Consider the following 17,688-nt stretch of genomic DNA (forward strand, 5'->3'; position numbering starts at 1 on the left):
AAACAAATTTTGGAAAAAATATTTTATAAAAAAAATTTTATTGACAATTCTCTGCACATTACAATTATTTTTGCAACTTTAAAAAGGCACAATAGCCCTTTCAAAAGTTGCCGTCAACCCAGGCAGGGGGAGACACTGCCTTGTTGACCAACCGGGGAGATTACCCGGTGATTGGCTAAGAGAAGCCGGAAGAAGAGCTGAAGATTTGGAACATTTTTACAGGAGCGATTAACCTTTAGTTCGGATTTGTGGGCAGCCACGTCACCCTCCGTGAACACATCATCGGACGAAGCGGCACCCCACGTCCCCTTTCCGGCCAGAGCCCTCCAAACCTCGGTATATGTTGTTTTTATATATACCGTACAGTAGGGGCATGACCCCCTACGGGCTTATTACGAGTCAAGGGGAAACGGGGCTACGGAAAGGAAGGGAGCCCAGATATGCACTTCAATTTATGAAAAATTAAATACCGTTTTTAAATGAGAATCTGAATGAAGTATGGAAATTCCATGTAGTGTATCCAAACCTTCCCCCAAACAGAAACCTTTTCAGATCAAAATTTATTGTTCATCTATAATAATACAGTAAAACACCATTAGGCATAAAAACTCTTAATTCATATATAGAGTTCATACCTTACATGATTCGTGAGTTGATTGCGAGCATATTCTTCTGTCAGATGCAGAGAAATTGATAACACTCTGCATAATTTAATGACGTGCAACTCTGAAACAGCAAAAATGCCGATTTCAAAGTTGCTGTCAACCAAGGTAGGGGGAGACACTACCTCACTTGACTCACCGGGGAGATTACCCGGTGCGTGGCTAAGAGAAGCCGGAAAAAGAGCGAAGGTTGCGGACAAGCTTTTACGTGAGCGATTAACTGTTAATTCGGATTTTTGGGTAGCCTCATAGCCCTCCAATGATATCATCGGACCATGAGGACCCCCACGTCCCCTTTCCAGACAGCGCACTCACAACCGTTACTGCTGATCACAGTAGGGGCATGACCCCCTACGGGCTTATTACAAATCAAGGGGAAACGGGGCCGCAGAAAAGAAGGGAGCCCAGATATACACTTCAATTTTTTAAAAATAAACATACCTCCGTATACCAAAACCTAAAAGAATCCGGAATTCTTCGGTCATCCTTTGAACGAATATCAATTTCTGCTTAAACGAACAATTTGAGTCCGAATCTGCTAGCTGTAGGTTACTGTTTTTTCGTTTCGTATGCGTCTTGTGGATATGTCCTGGGAAAAACATAACCAAGGGAAGTCTGACATTTTCAGTCCATCGGCCGTGTTGATAACAATGGATGTAGAATTTTAAAAAATGCCGCTTCAGACTGTTGAAAAAGTGACAAACAATAAATCAAAAACTATAACCAACATGTACAAAACAGTTATTTACACAGATTTCTCGCTATGTTCGGGACGCCAATATCACCAAAATGGCACTAAAACCACTACCATCCTTGTTCTTCGCAAAGCCGAATCTACGAACAAACAACAGCTAAAATTAATAAAAAATGTACATTTCCAAGTTAAATCATTTTGAGTTTTGACGTACGCAGTTAGACGCAACCAACTCCTCCACACCGCCAAGGATTAAGTCATCAATGGCATAATTTAAACTTAAATCAATGAAATAAGGGGCCATATTTAAACCATTAGTAGGGAATTCCGCCAAAGCGTTAAGCTTGTCTGGTAGAGACAATGTGTAAGACTCCCACATTCACTGATAACATCACCAAGCTATCACAAGTCGAATTTTCAGGTTGCTCCTACACGCTCATCATTGGTAAACAATACTTTAAGATTGTTAACATTTTAGAAATATGCAAACAAATATACAGAAACATATAACAATGGCCCACTCAAATTGTTTAACATACGCGAAGGCTTTAAAGCACTCCTTTTATCCTTTATCCTTTGACATGACGTCGGGACTACGGTGAATTCTTAAGCTGTTTTTGGCATTACAGCTAACTTCCTCAACAGGCAGTTGACGCTCACAAGATAGGAAAATTTTTAATATAAACTTTCATCTATTTAAATAAAAGCAGTATTATTAACTTGAAACATCAGTGTTGCCACTAATATAATTTAGCTTTCCACTTTCCTTTCTTTCGCCAAAACTCCGAAATCCATTTAAGCTGGCGAAACCCCAAGAAAAAAGCTCTTCCGACTGCGAGGACTCTCCAAAAGAATCTTTATGGAATTGGTCTACACACTGGGCAGTTTTTGTTGCAATTTTTGGGATACATGTCAGCCCACGAAGCACACCTACAAATGCCCCCACTATTAACCTGCCAAATATAGGAACAATGGGCAGAAAATACAATGTAGCCACTAACAGCTAAAGCTATAATTTTGAATATGGTGTTTTTCTTGGTTACATTTCATTCTCATTTTGAACTTCAGCCACCAACGTTTGGTTTGTCCTTCTCCATACTTCCCAGCTTGACTGCTTTAACACAGATAATTTTCATAACCATGATTCCATTTACTCACGATGTTGCTATATTCAGGAATTTTGAATGTCAGGTAGAACTTTCTTAACAGTTCTGATACAAAATATATTTAACTATTTGGTTAACAGATTGTGAAATATTTTCTGTCGGTTTACCTAGCATATGTCTTTCTTGGGTTTCTTCACTCGTTTTATTTCTCAATTTCAGGATTTTTGGCCATTTTGAGTTTATTTAAGTAGATTCCCACCACAGATAACTTGTCAGTACCCCACAGTCTACAACTAAAAAATATTTAAAAAGCAGAAACATTGTTTGTAAATGAATGAAATACTTTTAATGCTTCAGGTCCCTGTGTGGAAGAAAAACAAAACCACTGTACAAGTGAATTCCTTTCTGATTCAGGTATCAACCTAAAATCTATGTTTAATGTCAAATGGTTTTTTTATTCGATGGTGTTTCCTATTTTTAAAAATTATAAATTCAAATCAGCTAAAAACATTTTTTAAATATCTGATATGAAACTTTTTGAAGACCTGAATTTCTGATATTTTCCAGATGACAAGAGGCATCTCCAACGTAGTTAGTGGTTAGCATCACTTTTATCTCCCACAACATTTTCGTTCTCTAAAAATAGAACCAATGGACGTCAATAAAATCCTATATAGACAATAAAAGGACACCATACAGCAAGAATTCAATTTTCTTTTCTCTCCTATCAAGTTTTACCATCATCAAAACTAGATCTATCAAACCTTTGATTAGACTGTACCGACAGGTATTTTCCTAGACTTCTGCAGCAGTGGTTCCTTCTGCTATTTTGACTGTGATCCATTTCAAACAAAACATATCCATCACCACACCAAACACTTTTCCTCGGTCTCGCCGCCAGGTCAGCTCACACGAGTGTGGAAAACTTCGACCATTTTCCACCCTCTCCCGTACCGACATTCATTCATAAGTCAAAGCAACTGTTTTCAAGTAAATTTGCGAACATTTGAGTCAGGTAAATCTGCGTACCTTAACAATAGATGGCTGCACTGATTAATGGATCATCACCGAATATTTCTGCTGCATCTATGCCGAAGAAAATTTTAAGCCTGACTGATAAATAAGCCCGAGTGATAAAATAAGCCCGACTTTCTGCTGCATGGCGCTAGCGCTCTGGCGTACTGGCGCCGTGGCGCGCTAGCATTGCGTCAAATATTCGGTAAATTTAAAAAACGATTAACCCAATGAAAAATATATCCGGAATCGGCATTCAATTTTGAGTATATCCTGTGATTTTCAACCAATTCCAGTGAGTGTCAGTTTTTTCAGTTACAAATTTTAAGCCCGACAAAATAAGCCCGGCCTTATGTTTTTGACGTTTAATTTATAAACTATAAGGCCAATTGAAAAATAAACTTGATTTCTGTGATCAGCATTTAATTCTGAATCGAAATCGTGTATTTTAAGCTACATTTGGGCAAAAATGAAAAAGGAGGTACAAAACGCTATCACGTACTGGCGCGCTAGTTTTTAGCGCGATGCAGCACAAATATTCGCTGTATCGAAAAAACGGTTTACTTAATGAAAAAAATAACAATTTTCCCGTAATCAGCATTCAATTTTGAGTATATTTTAAATTATTCAGCCAATTCCAACGAGTGTCAGTTTTTGGAGGTTTTTGAGGCAATTTTCCCACGGTCATTCTCTTCGTTTATTTCAAAAACTATACGACCAATTGAAAAATAAACTTGATTTCCGTGATCAGCATTTAATTCTGAATTGAAATCATGTATTTCAAGCCAAATTTGGGCAAAAATTTAAAAGGAGGTACAAAGCGCTATCACGTACTGGCGCGCTGGTTTTTAGCGCGATGCAGCATAAACATTCGCTGTACTTAGTAAACTGTTCACTTAGTGAAAAAAAATAAATAAGGGAGAAAGAAAATAGACGAGTTAGATGCGGATTTGAGGCTATTTGCATACAAAAATAGCAGGTGAGAAATGAAAATGCTGTTTATAAATTTTCCCAAAAATAGTTAACAAGAGAACAATGGTAAGCTATAAAAACGACGGTCAAATGACATTCTGTAAGAAACTGTCTAGGTAAATGAATTTTGTGTGTCTGTGTGTCTTTGTTTATCAATTTTGTAGTTTAATGCCGTTTAGAAAAGTTTCAACAAGTTACGTTTTTTAACTAGTGGGAACGGGCAATGTCTGAAAAATATTCGAGTATATCACTCATGGAAAAATCCAAAGTTATCAGGGCACCGGGATAGCAACGCTGAATCATGTCTTCAAGTGATTTATATTGTCGAATGAATTCTTCTTGCATTGCACGCCATACAACCTATTTAACAGCGTTTCATTATGTGTCATCAAGAATATTGAAATGTTATGACCTGTAACAAGTTGCCTTCGTCAGAGAGATGTTTTTCTACTTTTTTGTACAGAGATTCGAGGCCTTTTTTAACTTCTCTTCCTGGGTAAATAGAAATTACTTTCCGAAGCTCTTGTTTACTAAACGCCATTTGGTATCCAATTTCTGACTCCTTAACTCCTTGTGAAACTTTTGCTTGCACACCATCAAAAAATATCTATCACATACATTTTTTTATATGTTAATATAAAACGCTACTAGCTCCAGGTTTTATGACTTTAAATAATGCTTACGTTCAGCTTCTCCAATGGCCTTCCAAAATAGAGGATAACATACAATTGAAGGGCTTCCTGATATCGTTGCTTTGCCTCCTTCTTCTCCGCTTCGAGGACAGCAATTTTTAATTGTGATAACAAAGCATGTAACCGATGATAATTTTCTAAGAAGCGCATGCAGATAAAAAATGTTAGAAATAATTGCTATTTCAATTACGGTATTACATGAAAAAAAAAATGAAATAAGAACAATAATAGATGAAGTACCCATCTTAATCACATCAGCGGGAGTTTTAGAATTTTCAACAGCAATTCTTGGAATAACGTCAAACATAGCCCGCACCAAACGAGTGTAACATTTGTCAACATCAACACGTCGCTCGGAATTCTTAAAAATATTTTCAATAATCATAGAAAACTCCTTCAAAAGAAAGAAAAGATTAAAAATTAGAATTTATAGTAGCTACTCCAGCAGTTGGTAAAATAGTTCAAGAATTTAAGAATTATACTTCAAAATTTGAAATAAAAGGAAGAATTCCGCATTTTGATTTTTAGGCTGTCTAGATTCTTCAATCGATCGAAGTTGGGTCATGAAAAATCGATCGAATGATCGTTTCACGTGAACTAATGACGAGCCAAACGTAACACTGAGAAAAGAGCCAGTATCAGTTGCAGACAACACGTGCTGGCTCAGCCTCACGAGAACATATAAAGGTGAACTAAAAATGGCACAAATAAGTAATGAACAATCCATAATTTAGGTTCTTAAAACACTTACAAACTATCAACTTTCTCGTATGTCGCAAGAAAGCTGACAAGTTCCGGTTCAAGAACAGCAAATAAAACACTCATCATTTTTCGTACTTCCTCGTTAATGGAACGTTCCGGAGATTTGTTACTTGATGACGATTCATCCCCTTCGTTGCCTCCTTGATCTAAAGCAAAGAACGCAACACAAAATTCTTGTTCTACAAGACAAACTGGTTCAAGTTCCGCGAGAGCACATTCGAGTAGGTCTTCAAGACGTTTCCTCTCATGGATATCGACTTCCACCTGGGTGTAAAACCAATAGTTAATAAATACATTGAAGCCATTTTAATCAAGAAAAGACTTCTGTTTTTTATAATGCTTACCGTCCAAAGCTCTCTCTCATTGCCTAGCAAATTTTGACTTGGTTGTTGTATTGTCCCACTAGGGCTTGCTGCAGTAACACTAGTTCCGGATGGATTTTTTATGGATAGGGAATGTCTGGCCCCAACCTCTGAGCCAGAGTCACTTCCACGCACTACAACAGGGAAATTTTTTTAAAGGACGCAGCACACAAAACGGTAACATAGCATGGCAATGCAGTGGTACTCTACGTTTTCTCTCGCGAAGTCCAATCACTTTCGACCGAGCTTCATCAAAGAATTGGCGGAGATCTCTTTCATACAACTTGCAAATTGAAGTGGTGTAAACCTCAAGCAATTTCTCGTAGCAGCCATGATCTGTAGCTTTAAGCCAATGCATTAAAGGTGCATACATTTGTAGTTGAGAATGTAGTTTTCCGTGTTTGGCTAGTGAAACAGTTGTCTGGGACGAGCTGGAACTCTTAGAGCTTTGACTGCTAGTTTCTCCAGAATCATTGCTCTACAATAAAAAATTAATACGTTCGATAAGCTTAAATTAAACCAAAAACAATGAAAACGGTCAGATATTACTAGGTGAATAAAGAGATTATTCAATTGACGGGTAACTGTGGGCGTAAACTTTGCTCGCCATTTTTCTAATTGTCGCCGTTGGTCTTGAACGGCAACCATTTTCTCTATTCCTATGGAAATGATAAAATGAATGAATAAACGGAAATCCATTTTTCCTAGACAAGATTTTCACACCTGGCTTCAATTCAGCATTCATTGCACGCTGAAGAGATTTGGCGGCTAATATAGCGTTTTGAAGGCCAGTGGGACTGTTCAAGTCGGGATTGTTCAAAGTGACCTGCTGGGCGTGTGGAATATCTAGCTGTGCCTACGGGATTTAGAAAAAAAGAATGAAGTTGTTTGCAGGCGAAAACCAAAATTCAGAAAAGAAATTTTACAACTAAATTGTTAAGTTCCATAAGAAGTAGACGATTGTTGCGATTGGCGGTCTCCAACGATACGTTTTTCTCACCAACTGTTGCCATTGCTACACGAGCTTGGAGAAGAATGTTTTCGTACTTGTCCAATTCTGATTCAATACTTGCAGCTTCATTTTCGGCCGCTTCAAGAAGGTTCAACAATTGTATGACTTGAGCTTCAGAACCCATTAAACTTTGAATGTTGGCCTGGCGCAAAAATCAAATCATCATTATGTTTCAAGAAAAATTTTGAATTGAAATATAACATGCTCCATCAAGTAAAGACAAATCTTTAGCGAGTTGTTCCATAAACTTTTCTGCGTTGCTCAAGGCGTTATTAGACTGCGATAATAACCGTTCCAGATCCTTCTCTTCTCGATCAGTAAGAGCCTGATAATCATCCTCACCAATGCCTCCATCCATCTGGCCACTGACTACACAAAGCTATGCATTTTTAGATTTCTATTTGAAATGCTGTAAATTTTCAAACCTTCATGGTCTAGTGCTGTGGATGCTTCTGGTATTACAGTATCTTCAGTAATGCCTGGAGGTATGTTGTTAAACATTGGGCTTTGCTTCGGCAAATACTTTGAACATAGTTTCCACAGAATGGAAAATAATAGAAGTCTTTCCTGAACATTTGATGCTGACCAGTGATAAACCTTGTCAAAATGAAGGCTGAATTCAGCAGTCTCCTGGCAACACAAAATGAGAAACTAGAATTTTGGAGCTTGAATCGGTTGTTGTTGGTGCAATAATAAAGTTCAACAACATAACTATGGTTTACGTGGAAATTTTTTCCAACCTTGTTCCCATCAATGCCATCTACAAGCTTCAGCTCTTTCAAGGGCCAATTGCTTTTCTTTTTGTAAATATTATTTTTCTCCGTTTTCTTCACCTGGAAATGAACAGTTAATCAAATTAATGATTTAGAAAAACAAACATGATTCTGTAACTCTTATGTGGCGGCTGAAGTACCTTGTATATAACAGCTCCAATACTTTGATCTGCAGTAACAGCTACACATAAAAAACAAGGAGCTGCTTTTTTCTTCTTGCCCACACTAGTCACATGAACCAAACCAACAAGTCTCTCTTCGCCAGGCGTAAACAATTCTCGTTGTAAGCTATGCCTAAGTGCCGCCATTTATTTGGAGAATGTAACACCGAATGTAAAACAAGATTCTCAATCGTCAATAAAAGATTTATCAATTTTCGGAATGAAGTAACTCCGTACAGAACATAATTGCAGTCCGTCTGCTGAATGAGGTAATCTGTCAAAAGCTCAAAACAGGGAGCCAACGCGATCTGGTGGTGGAAACTAACGTGTCTTTTTTTTTTTTTTTTAATTATTATTAAATAACCAATTAATAAAAATTATTATTACTAACCTGCTAGCTGGTGCAAAACTGCTGTTGCAAACCGCATTACTGCATTACTGTACACCATAATGGTGTTAGACACAGGAAAGGAAAAACAAAAAACGGTATCGAAGAGGGTCACATTACTCGATAATTAGCTGCCTGCATCCATGAACCTAGTGGCCATGGGGAGAACTTACGAACAACCTACAAGCTCCGATTACCCCTTCTCTACCTGAGTTTGTGGGTCGATCTTCGATGTAATGAACGGTACTACAGATCGTTTTTTTGTGCCATTTTTAGCCCCTTTATAGTAGGCATGGCTCTTCTTCTTTCTTCTTTTTTCATATCCAGCGTTGTCATTTCCGATGTCCGAAGCGATGAGTTGAAGAATTTTGAGAATCCGATTTGAAGAATTTTTCGATGTCTTGAAATCCGATGTGAAGAATCTTGTGTTGTGATGAATCTTGAATGGTGGGCGGGAAGGAGGCTGGTGGGAGGAGTGGGAGGGAGGGCAGGGAAATTGGAGGTGGCGGGATTTGAACCCGGGACCGACAGAATACAAAGCGAAGGTGATAACCATTGTGCCAGGACCGCACATCCCAACCAAATTTTGCTTTCGGTGTAGCCCATTACAATAGATAGCTTATGTATAGATTATGTGAGAGAAGTATGGCGCTGTAGCATAGTTCGCGGATGCCATGCTGTTTTCTCGGGTTCGAATCTTTATTGTTCTATTATTTAAATATTTGCTTTTCGTGTTTTAATAATTTGAGATTAAAAACAAATTGAAAAGAAAAAATCTAGTTGCCGTCTTATATGAAGAACATTCGAAAGAAAAAGACTTACAGTACAACAATATGTATTTATATCAGATATCAGATGCACATCATAATCAGATTCATTCTTATTTTTTGTTTTATTTTGCATACCAAGATTATTATACCATGAAAATGTGAATATTATTACACTTGACGCACGCAATAGTTTAGGCCCGTCATGTCGAAATAACACACGCACAGATGAAAACGAGAAATTTGGCATGTTGAATCATCAAACTGCGCACTCTTCAAATTAACATATGCATGATGTGGAGGGAAAAAAAAAAGGGAGGAGAAATTCCAAAATGAATCTGGCGGTGTGATGTCGGCGAATCATTTTCGCTCTACGTAGATAAGAAAAATATTTACACGAAAGGAATAACAGAAAACCGTTACAACTCTAACACAACTTTAAAAATGCAGTTAAAAAAAAAAAAAAAGAAAAAAAAACAAACATGATTTTCAATGTCGATAGTGATTCCAATATATCTCTTTTACTGGTTGGTGTGTATGTAATATATAGAAATGGACAGGGAAGAAAAAAAAACCATCAAATATGTCGAAGAATGTCCACATCTACTCGGATTCCATCTCGATATTTGATTATCACATGAGACGGGGTGATGACTACACTTCATTATTCGACTCGAGCAGTCTTCTGATGACGCAAAAAGTACAACGCAGGTGGTTCCGTCAAAGGTTTACAGCGTAGAATGACAAAGGTTTCAATCTGAATTTTCTTATTTTGCCCTTTTTTTTTCACTCTTTATTTTATTTATTTTTTTTTTTTTTACTAAAAAAAAGCACATTACTGTTATATATAGTGAATATTCAACGCACGACGATCTGGTTGGCGGATTGATTATACAACCGTGTTTTTTTTTTTGTTTTGTTTTTTTTTTTCAATGTTGCGAAAGCCCCCGTCTTTGTTGGCGCGCCGAAAGACGGTGGCTCTTTCGTCGCTTCCGCTTCGTGTCGTCTCTTCGGAAGATGATGTTGCTGGCGTCGTCGGCCAACTGTGGATAATCGTAGATACTGTGCAAATCCGCTCCGACGAACCCATCAACCCGCCCGTTTGTCAACAGTTCGACACGTTCCTCAACGCTCCAGTCGACTTGCTGCCCGGGCAAACCGCTCTCCACCAATTGTTTCTCGCGAAGCCAAGCAGCTTCAACGGCCCGTCGATGTGATGATCGAAGAATCCTCTGTCTGGCCGCTTCTACTTCGACGCCGTAACTGATGCTGACGGCTAAATCGGCATTGGCCAATCGCAGCTCAGAGCCGCCACCTTGTTCGGAGGGGTTCTCCACCAGCGTGATGTTAAACTGACCACTGAGACGTTTCAAATCTTCCTGGTCGTCGCGCAATTTCGCCAGACTCTCTTTGACAAAGTAGAAGATTTCCTGTTGGCCCATTCCGGTGCGGATGTCCAACCAGTGCGTGGTGGAACTGTCGCCCAGCACCGAGCCCAACACATCTTGCAATATGCCACCGCTGGTGCCTTGCGAATCGGGCAACAGCGTGACCGCGACACGACCGCCTGCTCGCGACAGCAAAATGCCTTCGCCGAGGGCCGGCTTCCTGTAGGCGATGCCGGGCAAAGGGTTGCGACGAAGCTCGCCTCCCGACCTCAGTTTCGGAGGCGGCACGAAACTCAGCACGGAAAATCCGTTTTGCACGTTCTCAGTCAGGCAACGCAGGCCGGATATGACTCCAAAATGGCCGACGGCATTTTTCGTGTCCATTTCGGAAACGCGATTGAACGCAGCAGCCGTACTGTATTCCGCACCGACAATGTTGTTCCACGAGTAGCCAAACAGTTGTAACCAGTCGTCCAGACCTGTAGGCAATCACAACAACCAAAACAACATTTAGGACACACACTTTCAGTTGAAATAAATTTTTTTTTTTTAAATTTTACTTGTCATGTAACGCGTCTCTCTTTCAACGCTGATGGGATCGTTGCCATGGAAACGGTAGACGAAGATGTCTTGCGGATTTGTCAAGCGCGAGACGAGGTGCTCCCACTCGGGTGTCAGCCACTGGGCGATCGACGGGTCGTAGACTCTGCCGCCAAAGTGGACCATTCCAGTGTGCGGGCTGAGTATGCCGCCGCGGAAATCGACGCCGATGTAAACGCCAGGCTCCGTGTCCAAGACCGTCGAGCCGAACGGCGTCCTCTCCATCAACTTGATAACGGACCCGTGAACGTTGAAGACGACTAAAGGTGTGCCAGTTTCGTCGCTAGCAACGTACCAGCGTTGCTCCGGTGACTCGACGGCGATCAGGTGGTCGTTGACATCGTAGTACATCCTCAACGTCCTGCTCTCTTTGGGCCAGTGCAACAGAGTCAACAGTTGAGGCTTCAACGGGTTCGTGTAAAAGAACTGGGTCACGTTGCCCTTGTCATCGCGCCAGACGGAGAGTCGGCCGCGATAATCGTAGTTGTACCAAACACGGAATTTGCCATCACTGGCGTAAGACAACTGACCGCGGTCGTTGTAGGCCATTTTGAGGCCGCCGCGACGCACGACGAACCCGCGCTGATCGTAAGTGACAGTTTGGCCTTCGCCGAAAGAGCTAACACGATCGCCGGCGTCGTAGACTAAGCTGATTTTCGCCTGTTCTCCGTTGGACATGGTCAAAATGTTGCCATTGTCATCGTAGGTGTAAGCGTAGGTGTAACTCCTCCCTCCGGCGCCAACGGCCGACGATGCGGCGGCGGCGGCGGCGGAAGAGAATCCCTGCGATTGCGATTGGTGCTGGACTTGGAGCAGTCCGCCTTCGGCGTTGTACGTCACGTTGTAGCTGGAGAGCTTCTGGCCAACGGTGACGCGCCGATGGCGCACTCGACCGCGGACGTCAAAGTCCAGCTCGAACTTGAAAGCATCGTAGCCCTTGATGTTGATGAGGGTCATGGCGGCGCGTCCGTGTTGATCGCGATCGGAAATGCGGAAATAGTGCTTGGTGGAATCTTGGATGACGGTGCGGTTGAATGCGTTGCGATAGACACGCAAGTCGTTGACACCTTCCAGTAAGCCCAGGTTTTGATTGTAAGAGAAGGCGTGCGGCGGAAGCTCGCGACCGTTAAGTTCCGTTTCGATCAGAGCCAAACGGCCGTTGCCGTCGTACTTGCAGCGAGTTCTGGCATTGTCCAGTCCTGTTTTGCTGCCGAATTTAGTCCGCTCTTCCTTGACCAAGCCTCCGTGGTATTTGAATTCGCTGCGCACCTCGTAGCCGGGACGCTCTTTCACTTCGGCCGTCTTCAGCAGGCCCGTTTCGCCGTAATAGTCGAGAGACGTCTCCGCCACGCCCGATATCATTTTGGCCAATCGCGATTCGTCGTCGTAAATGTAGACGATGCGAGCGCCGGCTGGGTACAACTTGGATTGAACGCGACCCTGGTCGTCCAAAAGCAGCTGGAACGGTTGGCGGCTGGCCGGCGAGTGATACAAGAATTTAGTTCCGCCCGGGACCATTTGCAAACCAAACGAGTGGATGTGACCGCGAGGAGTCGTGACGGACTGCAGAGCTCCGATGTTGTTGTGATGGAGGAGGAAAGTGTGTCCGCGTTCCGTCGTCAACTGCGACGGAAGAGTAGCGAAGGCATCACGGAAGGAATAAATCAATTTGTTTCCATCAGCGAAAACGACTTCAGCGAGACGGCCGGATCGGTCGTAATTGTACGATTCCGACAGGTCGCCTTGTTTCCACAGGGCCAGCTGGCCAAAACGGTCGTAATTGACCTCTACAGCGGCGAAGGATGAAGAACGGCCTGGCGACCAGCTGATGGGTCTCGACATGTCGTCGTAAGTGATGTTGAGTAACTCGACAGCTCGATCTTCCATAAAGACGGCCTCGCTCAGACTCTCCTTGTCGTACTCGACGGTGAGTAGATTTTCGCCGTTGACGCGCATCCGCTTGCCCAGCTGGACAAAGTCTTTCTTCTCCGCTCTGCGTCGGCGGACAAAGTAACGCCATTCGAGTCGACTAACCAGTTCGCCACCGATTTCCACCTTCTGCTTGGCCGGTACGGGGAAAGTTTCAGCCAGAGACGAGTCGGATTCTCCCAAGACGGCCCCGTAAGGAATTGTTTCGGTGGCCGTCAGATGATTGAACGGAGTCAAAATGACAACACTGCGATCAGGCTGCATGGAAACAACTTCTTCCGCTTGTCCGACTTTCTTGCTGACGGACCATCCCGGTTTGATGAAATAAACCACCGGGCTTCGATTGCCGTGCACCACTTGAACAGAGGCGCCTTTCAAGCTCAAGTCGAACGTTAGCTTGACGATCTCTCCGGTCGGAGAAATGGCCGAGATGAGACGGCCATTATCGTCGTACTGGTAGGAAACGCCCTGACCGCGGCCAGAGTCCACGCGAGACTTGAGCAGCCCGGTCGATCCGTAGTAGTCGAAAGTGACGTTACGGCCTTCCGGAGTCGAGAACTCTTGGAGGAGTCGGGTGCGGGACATGCGCAGACGGCATTTGTGTCCGCGGGTGTTCTCGATCGACGTCACCTGATTGGAATAATCGCGCAGCAAAAAGATCTTGTTGCCGGCCGAGTCCGTGACCGTGCTGACTTTGCCGTTGCTCGTGTTGACGTTGTAACCGAAGAGATAAATATTGCGGCCAGTCACCATGCTCTTGGTGGCCACATGCTGGCCGAAACGGTTAAAGACGTAAATCTCTTGCGATTCGGGCGAGTAAATGTCGAAGGTGCTGGTCGTGCCCGGCTCGGCGGGCAGACTGGAAGTGACGGCCCTCAGCCGGTAATTGGCTTGATCGCAAATGTGCAAGACGCCGTCCGGCGCCACGGCGATGGCCGAAATGGTGTTGAAACGAGACGCCGTCGCCAGATGGCGCTCTTCGTCGTAACAGTTGCATCCGGCGTCCAGGCAATTGCACTTGGACTCGGCGCCGGCCACCGTAATGATCCGGCCGTCAGTTCCGATCCGTCGGACGCGGTTGATGCGTTGCGAGTCGCTTTCAGCCACGTACAGGTCGCCGTTGGGTCCGAAAGCCAAACTCTGGGGCATGACCAGGCCGGCTTGAGTGGCCAAATCGACTGCGTCCGATGTCGAAGTGGCTGGACAATGCAGTGGTTTGCCAGCGACAATCTTCATTCGGCCGTCGCTAGTCAGGCGCACAATCATGTGGTCGTCGATGATGTGCAAAGCGCCATCAAGCGGATTGATGGCGATCTCGGTCGGCCAACGCAGACGCACTTCGCCAAGTGGTAGAGTTCCTTCACAGGGCATCGGGTTCCAGTGGGTCCTGTGCTGGTGATTGCCGACGACCGTGCTGATGAGTCCGTCTTTGTCGACGGCGCGGATGTTGGTTCCATCGGCGAAGTAAACGGTTCCATCGGCCGCCACGGCAACTCCTTTCGGGTAAGCCAATTTGGCTTCACGGGCCAATCCGCCGTCGCCGCAGTTGAACTCGTCGCCGGGCAAACAACGTTCACCCGAGCCGATAACCGGTTCCCAGTTACGTTCGGGATCGGTGTAGTCGTTCATGTCTCGGACGCGGATAATCTGGTGAGCTTCCGGGTCGGAAAGGTAGAGGACGTTGTCTACGGGGCTCAAAGCCATGTGGTAGCGGTAGGACACTCGCGTGGCGTTGAGTCGGAGGAGGGTCTTGACGTTGCCGTCCGTTCCGATGCGACGGATCAGATTGAAATCGCCAACGTAGATGGAGCCGTCGGGCGAAGCTGTCAGAGCCACCGGTGCCAGGACGCGTTGCTTGACGGCTGGCCCTTCGCACGCGTTGCTCGAACACTCGAGTGGTCTCTGGTGGCCGTCGCCCATCACCGTTCGCAACACTTCGGGTCTGTAGCGCAAGTACATGTTACTTCCGTCACCCTTTTGTAGAATACCTAGAAAATGGGGGCGAGCGTGTTAATCGCAATTTTTTTGGCCGTGTGTGCGTGTGCGTGTGTGTGTGTGTGTGTAAGATTTAGAATGCCTTCGTGGAAATTGTATCGGTGATGGATGTCCAAGTTCCAACCGCCAATATCCGAGATGCTCATATCGTGCCCGCTGAGTTTCGTCGTTTGGACTTCCCACAGGACGTCGGGGCAAGTGGAATACTCGTAACCGACTTTGACGGTGGCCGTCGTCACTCCGTAAACGCGTTGCCTGACATGAAATCATTTCATATTAGCCATTTCAGAAATGATAAAAATAAAATAAAATACAATAAAATAAAATAAAATAAAATACAATAAAATAAAATAAAATGAATTGAAAATAAGACAGTGGGTTCATCAATTTACCTGTAGATGTTGAAGCGATTCCAGGCGTAGGTGTACTTGATGCCCGGGTCGGCTTCAAAGAGCTTCTCGAATAAAACGCCTTCGATGGTAATCCGCAAGTGGATTCGGCTGAGCGAGTCGGGAATGACGTCGGGCGTCAATTGCAGTTGAATGGTGGACAAGTATCCGGCGCTGCGAGAGCTGTGATAGACCAAGTGGGCACCAGTGCCGGGCACTTCCAGGCTCTCTTGCACTACTTGAGACTCGGCCAAAATGGCGCTTTGTGCCGGGCAGGAGCCTTGGAAACCGTGCTTCCAGGTAGCCAAGACAACCGGTCGCATAGCGTCGTAATCGTGAGCTTCGCACAGGACGCTCACTGCCGGAGCGGCTAAAACGTCTTCTGTTTTCATTGTTACAACGTCCAAAATAATCACCTGCCGGGCAGCAATGATTAAGAAAATTAGGGTTTTTTTTTTTTATGTGTTCCAGGAAATAATTGAAAGAGGACAAAAAAAAAAAAAAACTTACCTCATTCCAGGGTACGTTGACTGTTCGCGATGTCGGCCGGAAAGGGGTGCGTCCAAAGTGAATGACGACAGATCCGCCTCCGTTCACCATCAGATCGAACCATCCATCGTCTCGCGTCAGCGTGAAGCCTTCCAATGGATTGCTGCTGCTGACACGTACGCCAAAGAGTCCCAGCCCGCTGGCGGCCACCACTTTGCCTCGTACGACGGCAGATCGACTGTGAATAAACGATGAACGAATAAATGATGCAATTTCCTGTGTTTTTGCCACGTGACGGTGCTCAATTCATTGACAGAAAGACGGGTGAATGCGAACAACAAGACGACTAAGGCTACGTCATGTTTAAAAAAAAAAACAAGCCCAAAAATACATGCACACATAGGATGTCGCATGCTACTGTACCTCGAATTGAAGTGACTCCAGAACATACTGAGCAGGAATAGAAGACAAACAATAAAGCCAAAGTGATGATTAGTTGTAGAGTTAATAGTGCGTGATTTTGCATGTTAGTTTGAGTTAGTGCGTCTATAATTTCCAATGAAAAGTAATAAGCGAAAAGAAGATGGTTGAAAACGGGGAAAAAGGAACCGCGCTCGATAAACCCCTCCCCCACCTTCGATATTACAAGGATAAAAAGCATAGACAGGGCCAGTTGTTATGTTTCCATTTTTTTTTTTTTTTTTTTTTTTTTTTTGAAAATTGAATGTTGGCGCGGTCTCTCAGTACCTCTCATTGAAGGCATCCTGTTTGGCGTAGCTCTGGAGACTTCCCTCTTCGATGAGGAACTTCATCCGCTCGTAGAAGGAAGCCGTGACGGCCGGCGGTTGTTTGCGCAACAGGATGTCGATGGGCTTAGGAGCCGTGACGCAGAATGGCGATTTCTTGCAGTGGCGCGAAGTGCAGCAATCAGAGTCTTCGCAGTCGATCAGCCCGTCCTTGTCGTTGTCTTTGCCGTCTTCGCATTCCAGCTCCAACGGGATGCTGCAATCCGGGCCTTCCCAGCCTTTGTCGCAACGGCAACTCCATCCGGCTCCTTCAGACGATTTGCACTGGCCTCGTTTGGAACAATCGCGCGGGCAGCCCTCTAGCGTGCAGTGTTTACCGTTCCAGCCCGTCACGCACAAGCAGGTACCGTTCTTGCACTGGCCGTGCTCGTTGCATCTGGAATCGCATAGTCGCTCCTGGCAGAATTCGCCGGCCCATCCGGCGTCGCAGACGCAAGCGCTGGCTTCGCAACGTCCGTGTCCACCGCAGTTGATACCGCAGGCCGATTTGGAACAATCGTCACCAGTCCAGCCGGCGTTGCAAACGCATTTGTGTAGTTCCAGACTGAAAGCGCCTTGGCTGCCGGAACAGTCGGGCAAGCACTGCATCGCGTCGCTGTCGACCAAAGCGCAATCCGGGCCCTTCCAGCCTTTCTTGCAGACGCAAGTGCCTTCAACGCAGAAACCATGATCGGAGCAGGTCGGATTGGGACAATCCACTATTTTCCAGCCAGAAAAATAAACGTCA

At 44.3% G+C, this 17,688-nt stretch overlaps 3 protein-coding genes across 3 annotated transcripts in view; 1 reads left to right on the forward strand and 2 right to left on the reverse strand.

Annotated features, from left to right (window-relative positions):
• Positions 1-17,688, forward strand: part of LOC130687640 (transcriptional enhancer factor TEF-1-like) — a 79,431-nt gene that overhangs the window by 36,966 nt on the left and 24,777 nt on the right. The window lies entirely within an intron of this gene.
• LOC130687634 (exocyst complex component 1-like) lies at positions 4,230-8,469 on the reverse strand. The gene is given in 16 exon segments (XM_057510807.2): positions 4,230-4,808; positions 4,861-5,055; positions 5,132-5,277; positions 5,381-5,534; positions 5,623-5,666; positions 5,669-5,832; positions 5,892-6,166; positions 6,247-6,398; positions 6,475-6,742; positions 6,814-6,923; positions 6,988-7,120; positions 7,191-7,418; positions 7,482-7,645; positions 7,702-7,906; positions 8,017-8,109; positions 8,190-8,469. Coding segments are annotated over 16 exon segments (2,652 nt in total). The 5' UTR covers positions 8,358-8,469; the 3' UTR covers positions 4,230-4,655.
• Positions 9,645-17,688, reverse strand: part of LOC130687628 (teneurin-m-like) — a 58,979-nt gene continuing 50,935 nt past the window's right edge. Inside the window, exons 10-16 of the mRNA XM_057510797.2 lie at positions 16,903-17,659; positions 16,579-16,605; positions 16,177-16,393; positions 15,670-16,082; positions 15,360-15,532; positions 11,314-15,270; positions 9,645-11,232 (exon numbers count right to left, since the gene is read on the reverse strand). Of these exons, the coding sequence (XP_057366780.1) occupies positions 10,295-11,232; positions 11,314-15,270; positions 15,360-15,532; positions 15,670-16,082; positions 16,177-16,393; positions 16,579-16,605; positions 16,903-17,659 (6,482 nt within the window). The 3' untranslated portion in view covers positions 9,645-10,294. The remainder of the gene's footprint in view (positions 11,233-11,313; positions 15,271-15,359; positions 15,533-15,669; positions 16,083-16,176; positions 16,394-16,578; positions 16,606-16,902; positions 17,660-17,688) is intronic.

The sequence above is a fragment of the Daphnia carinata genome, chromosome 4 (genome assembly GCF_022539665.2).
Source record: "Daphnia carinata strain CSIRO-1 chromosome 4, CSIRO_AGI_Dcar_HiC_V3, whole genome shotgun sequence".
In the NCBI taxonomy this organism is placed as follows: Eukaryota; Metazoa; Arthropoda; class Branchiopoda; order Diplostraca; family Daphniidae; genus Daphnia; species Daphnia carinata.